The following is a 6656-nucleotide window of genomic DNA, read 5'->3' as shown; positions in this document are numbered from 1 at the left end:
GCCAGGCACAGAGCCCTCAGAATCACCGAGCAGCCCCTTCTGGAACTGAACACTGGAGAAAGGGTGTCGGCCACCTGTAACTTCTCCCAAGGTGCCCTTCCCACGACTAGGATATATCCCGTAGTCAGTCGATGCAACAGGAGGGAACCATGTTACCGGATCTGAAAGGAAATCGATGGAGAGTGGGAACCGTTGCGGGCAGTTGCAATTTTCTAGATCTATTACTTTGCATTTGGAGATCAGTGAAACAAAACGTCGTGTTGCTATGAAAATCAAGAGATTTATGTAGTTTTTATCGTAGGAAAACAACAACTTCATAAAGGACCCCAAATGGTAACTTAGTGGAAATAAAATGTGAAGAGTTACTTGTGGCTTGAGAGAAGTGGAAAAGTGCTCCTTTGACTAGGAAATGGTGGTTACACTTTGCAGCTGAATGTCATTGTCTTTCTTCCTTTCCTTTTCTTTCTTTAGAATGCACTGAGAGAGTTTGTTGAGAAACCAGCCAACATCCTGGAGATCCTCAGGCCACCTCAAGTACTGCTGTTTCTGGACGAATCCTCTGATGGAGCGATGCTTCATCAGCTGGTACTGGGACAGGGACCCCACCACCACCATGATGAGGGCGCCACTGAGGTCAGCTAAGCACCTGCTCTGGGCGTAACTGAAGGCTTCGAGGCACCACCCGTCTCTAAGGAAGTGTCTGCTCACGAGACAGACAACCTTTCTGCTGTTCCACAGGGCATCCTGGATGTTGGTGATGTGGTTTTCCCCGGGCAAAAAGTCTCTCTCTTCAAAGCACAGGTTAAATCTGTTTTGGTTGCTGTACTGGGCATCCAGGTGTTTGATCAAAGCATTCTGCACCCATTCAAAGTCTTTGCTACTGAAGCACAAATAGGCATCGTATTTGTATGTCTCTGATTCTCTTCCCTCGATGGGGTCCTTGAACACCAGTCTCTGGGCTTTCTTATAACAGATGAAACAAAACCCCCGAAACTTCGTAACGATGAGGATGGCCACGAGGAACAGAGTCAAAGTGACAGTGAAGAAGATGAAAAGGGAAAACTTTAGGGACTTGAAAACTTCCTCTTCATCACAGTCTTCCGTGGAAAGAGAGTAGAGGGGAGCTCCAGCCATGGAGCTCGGGTACATGCAGTATATGTCTGCCGGAGAGCCAAATATTGTGACGTTGGTTTGATTGAGCCAACTGATAAAAGTGCTAAGTTCGCACTCACAGATGAACTTGTTATGAGTTATGTCCACGGCACTCAGCGATGCAAATAAATCAGGATCAGGAGAGAGGAGCTGGTTTCCGGATAAATCCAGGACCTCTAAATTAGCAGGTAAGTCGCCAGGAAAAAGAACGGTCAGCCTGTTGTCCTTGAGGCTGAGTCCCCTCAGTGCAATCAGATGACGAAATACTCCTGGTGGAAGGAAATTCAGGTAGTTTTTATTCAAATACAGGACTCGGAGATGCGAAAGCCCCTTAAAAACATCCCAGCAGAACCCGGCTCCCCAGGCAAGCTGCAACATATTTTCTTCAAGGAAAAGCTCTTCTAAGCTGAGGTTCTCTGAAGGGGCATGGTTTTGTTTACAAAAGGAAAAGCGATTTTGATTTAAAATGAGAATCCGGAGATGAGGTACCTGGAGAAGGAAGTAGAGATTATCCAGATTTTCCAGCCTATTCTCTGATAAGGTGATGAAGTTAGCTGTAAGTGCGATGTTCGGCAAAGTAGCCAGTTTATTGCCACTCAAGAAGATATTAGGTATGCTCGGAAGAAAAGAAATAGTTTTAAGAGCATTATCCCGGAGATCCAAGGTGTTTAATTTCTCCAGGAATCTGAATGTTTGGTCCTGAATGATCCCGATGTGATTCTTTTGCAGATCAATATAGGCTACCTTAGGTAGTCCATAGAAATTAGAACTATACAATTCCCCCAGAAGGTTATGTGATATATTGAGAACTTGGAGGTTGTCGAGTCCATAAAATGCTTTGCCTGCAATATTGTTTATCTTGTTGTAGGCGAGGTTCAGAACCTTCAACTCCTTGAGCGTCTCAAAGAGTTGGAAGTTCAGGGAGAAGATAAACCCATGTGAAAGGTCCAGCTGTATCACTGAGCTTCTGGCCAGACCAGCAAAGGTGTGCTGGTCAGGGTCTTTGATGTTAGTGAAGCCAAACCCAGAACCCATCACGTGATGGGTAAGAACCAAAGAGAAAATCTGGCTTCCATTGATGGCATTGCTGAAGTTTCTTGTGACGTCCACTGTCCAGCCATTGCCAGAAACATCTAGGGTTTCCAGGACCATGTTTCTGAATGGGTTCAGACATTTCCCCCAGTCCACTGAGACCCTGTTGTACAGGTTATTACCAGCAAGGCTTAAAAAGGAGAGTGTTTTTCCCTGGAGGGGTTTGAGCTCGTGCTCACATACAGTGGTTATTTGGTTGAGGGAAAGATCGATGGACTTCAAGGAATTCAATTCCCCGAATGAAGGATGAAGGTAAAGACTCTGAATCTGATTTTTGGATAGATCCAAGTGAGTCAAAGACCCCAAGTTTCTGAAATAGCCATCTTTTAATACAGCACTGGAGAGACCACAGTAAAACAGTCGAAGTTCAGAGAGATGGGGCAGTTTCTGAAAAGCATCTGGGTGCAAGAAGTCTATCTGACTTTTGCCCAGGTCCAAGATTCTGAGATTGGGCAGGTTTTGGAAGGCTTCTTTGTCAATGGTCAAGGGGGTAAACTGAGTCCCGAGCTCCAGCAGCTGCAGCTGCTCCAGGAAGGGGAAGGACGCGGTTGTGACTGTCCTGATGTAGTTGAAGCTGAGCAGGAGGCTCTTGGTGGTGCTGGGGACCTGGGGGACTTGGGTGAGGTTGCAGAAACGATATAAGGCTCTCCAACCATCGAAGAAGCAGGAAGAAATTCCAAGCGCGGGACTGGCCATGAGCACCATTCTTAAGAGAAGGTCCAGGTGGTCTCCCATGATCCTATGGAGAAGAAGGGAGAGTGAAAACGCAGGAATCTAAGCTCAAGGCATTGTGCATGGGCTCTTAGGGCTTGGGGGATTCCTCTGTGATGTGGCGTTTCCTTAGACCCTTTGTTTCTCTGGATCCATGGCTGTAGCGGTTGGCAGATACTGTCTGGTGTAGACAGAGCTTTTCTCACTCTCTATCATTTATGTTGCATTTTTCTACATAGCAAGCACAGTTCTAAGTACTTTAGAAATACTTCATTTAACCTTTATGATAACTCTGCATTCATTCCTAAGTTTGTGCCTTCATTCATTCAAGATTTGCTGATGGAAGTTGGAGAAAACGGCAGGAGGAGATACATTTTAACTTCACCTCAGCCAGGGACCCCATTCCTAGCCCAAGGCAGGCTCAGCTGAGGAGTGGAAAATAAATCCACTGATTTTCTTCCCCCTCTAACCTGTCAAGGATACTAGCTCATCTCCATTCATCCATCCTTACTCCCTACACCGTGCGTCTCATAATATAAAAACTGGGTATGTTGTTTTCCACAAAGAGTCAGATTTCAACAGTTTAACAAAAATGTATTCAGCACCTCCTGCACGCCTGGCACTTGTGTGACCCCATGAGTGTACAACTAAACAGAAACCAGTCCCCTTGCCTAAGCCCAATGGGTGAATTGACTGTCTGAGTTGAGCATTTGCCTCACACACACAGCAGCAAAAGGCACTGAATGAGTGTGTCTGGTCATGTTCCCAGTGCTGTGCTGGGAGCTGTGAGGGGTACAGAGAAAGTGCACGAGGGCCCACCCCTCAGAGAGCTTCGCCTCTACCCATCTGCACGGCATCTCCACCTTGGTGCCTGCGAAGTATTCAACTTGCTCTACGGTGTAATATCTGAACGCCTCTGTTGCAAGGTAAGGAAAGACCTACATGGCTCAGAGGGCAGGAGAATGAGGGGGAAAGAAAAGACAGAAATAGGAAGAGGACCCTGGTTTATAAAACCATCACTGGCACAGTTTCAATATCAGGGTAGACAACGTGAAGCAGTCATGGTACTACAGGAGGCACTGGCCCTGGACCACCTGCCAGCTCTGAAGACGTTTCGCTGTGTTGGGGTAATTTGTGGTGGGGTTTCCATAGCACCTTTGAGGCTGTGACACACAATTTACAGCAAATCAGAAGTAGACATTGACTTCTGAGTTGACCCAAAATATCAGAAGCAGGCATTTACGCATTAAGAGTAGGGCAGCATGGTATACTGATGTATACTGTCAGGTGAGATACAACTATTGCCATTTCATATCTGAAATTAAACAATTTCTTGTTGTTAGAAATTAAATATAACCTACTATTAAAAACAAACCAACAACCAGGCATTTAATAATCATTAGAAAAAACTCGCTGAGAATGTTTATCACGGCTCTTAATTTCTCCACCGTTTCCACCCAGAGGCTCAGGGTAACAACAGCAGGGTCACCTCTGTTCCCTGAAACGTCACCCACACTTCAGCAGGTCCTGTCAGTTTCACCTTCCACGTCTACTCGGTTCAAGCCGCCATCTCTTGATGGGGCTAGACTTGGGACTTCTTACTGGTCTCTCTTATATCTGGGCTGACTCTCCATTTTCCAAACAGCAGCCAGCGTGTTCTTCTAGAAACATAACCCAGGTGATACCACGCCTCTCTGCACAGAGCCCTTGCTTCTCCTCCCACTGCTCTGGGAATAAAATCCTGCAAAGACTTCCTTCATCCGGCTCTTGCCTGTCTCTTCAGCATCCCCCTCCTCAATAACTTGTTCAGTTAATATCTGCTGAGCATCTATGTGTCTGGCACTGTTTTAGGAAGAGGAGATACAGTGGTAAACACAATAGACTAAGCCTGCCCTTTTGCTCTCCAAAAATGAGCATTTGCATCATATACCAAAACTTGCACCCGATTTCAGAGGGTTCACTGACCTCCTGAAGGCTACCCCTTTCAACCTCATGATGAGAACCCTTAGTCTACATATAACAACCACCACATTTTATGTTCTAGAATGGGGCTTGGAAAACTTTTTCTGTAAAGGGCCAGATGGTAAATATTTTAGGCTTTGCAGTCCAAATACTGTAGCTTGCCAACCTCTGTTCTAGAAGAAAAGAGAAGAGAGACTTTGATTTCACAAACGAGGATTTTAAGTGACTGCAAGATAAATGTGCCCTAATACTGAACTGATATTTGCAGGAAAGAACTAGCCTGGCCCCCACGCTGCTGACAGTTTTGCAGCTGTTGTTTTATCCAAACATCAGAATGAATTCTCATCTTATGTAATCTGACAGGAAAATCCCTGCAGAGACGTGGAAGTGAGAACACCAGTTCAGAATAACAGAGTTAAGATGTCTAGTTTCAATTCTGTCTTTTTACAGACCACTCAGGGCTGGCCTCGAAACGCCTACACTGTACTGGGCGGCTTGACCTTGAATTTGTAGTAATAACAGGTGAAAGAAAGCCCCAAACAATACATATTCAAGATACTGAATTTTCAAGTCCATAATGGGGAAGCTAAAATTAAACCGTAAGGTAGATAAGGCCAGCTGAACAAACAGATTTTAAAGAAAATTATCTGGGCTTATGTCATATTACAAAGATATCGTGCAGACCTATTTTCTTATGAAATACAGCAAGGTGTGAAATAGCTACATCTTCATCTCTGAAGCAGACTTCTGTGGGTCAGGTGCCAGGACAGGTGAGCAGAGGAGCCAGGTGAGCTGAGCTGACAGGAGTCTGGAGGGGTTATTCATGAAGACAGAAGCTGGGAGGAGGGACCACCCATGCAGGGGTGTCCTGGAATGAGAGCCAGGAGCCAAAACGCGTTGAGATAAATATGAATGAGCACTGATACAGGGCAAATCTAATTCAAAGATGAGAACCAGGCCATGAAGTTGTTTCAGACCCGACCAGACCTCAGAAACATGAGCGACCAAGAGTGAAGTGTAGGCAGTGAGACAGGCCAGGTGGGCAGCAGCTGTGGACTTTGGGAACCCAAGAGAGAAGATCAAATGACCTAAAACCCCAAACCCTGAATGGGTTGAAGCCAGAGGGAGCAAGAGGGATGAGGGTGTGTGGAGTAAGACCCCGAAGAAGAAGCCTGTGCTAGCCGGGGCCACTTGCTTCTTTCTCCCAAAGTGCAGGTCGCCGACGGCAGCTTCTGACCCTGCAGAGGAGGGCGCCATCTAGTGGTGGCTGGAGTGAGTTCTCTGAGGCAGCAGGTAGAGGAACACGACAGCGCGCTCCTAAACCATTATTGAAAAGATGGTGAGTAGCGACAGGTACTTACACTGTTAGTTCTGCCATCAGGAGACACAGGCATTCCTTCCTAAAAATCACTCAGCTACGCAAAATCACACAACAAAACCACAGGGCTTCTGGGATAAAAGAGGACGGCATATAGCACTCAAAACCTTCATCAGCGGCACCTAAAAAAACCTAATAAAAATGGTAGCACCATCTTATACGTGTTAGGCGGTTAATACATACACACTACAATAAATATTCCTTTACCTTGTAAAAGACCTGAGGGTTGCTGCCTCGGGAGCTACTGTGAGGTGCTGGACGGAGGGGGTTATTTGGTATCAGGGGAAGTTGTACACCAGTTGCGGATGGGTGTTGGCTCAAATCACAGGCGGAGCAAGGAGGTCACTGGCAGGTTTTTGAG

At 46.1% G+C, this 6656-nt stretch overlaps 1 protein-coding gene across 4 annotated transcripts in view; it reads right to left on the bottom strand.

The window, feature by feature from the left end:
• Positions 1–266: 266 nt before the first annotated feature.
• Positions 267–6656, bottom strand: part of TLR5 (toll like receptor 5) — a 29603-nt gene continuing 23213 nt past the window's right edge. For all 4 annotated transcript variants that reach the window (XM_057534225.1, XM_007172033.2, XM_007172036.2 and 1 more), the window contains one exon: positions 267–2983. In XM_057534225.1, the coding sequence (XP_057390208.1) occupies positions 403–2979 (2577 nt within the window). In that variant the 5' untranslated portion in view covers positions 2980–2983 and the 3' untranslated portion in view covers positions 267–402. The remainder of the gene's footprint in view (positions 2984–6656) is intronic.

The sequence above is a fragment of the Balaenoptera acutorostrata genome, chromosome 1 (genome assembly GCF_949987535.1).
Source record: "Balaenoptera acutorostrata chromosome 1, mBalAcu1.1, whole genome shotgun sequence".
NCBI lineage: Eukaryota > Metazoa > Chordata > Mammalia > Artiodactyla > Balaenopteridae > Balaenoptera > Balaenoptera acutorostrata.
The sequence above is the reverse complement of the archived record's forward strand: the minus strand, read 5'-3'. Positions and strand labels throughout refer to the sequence as shown.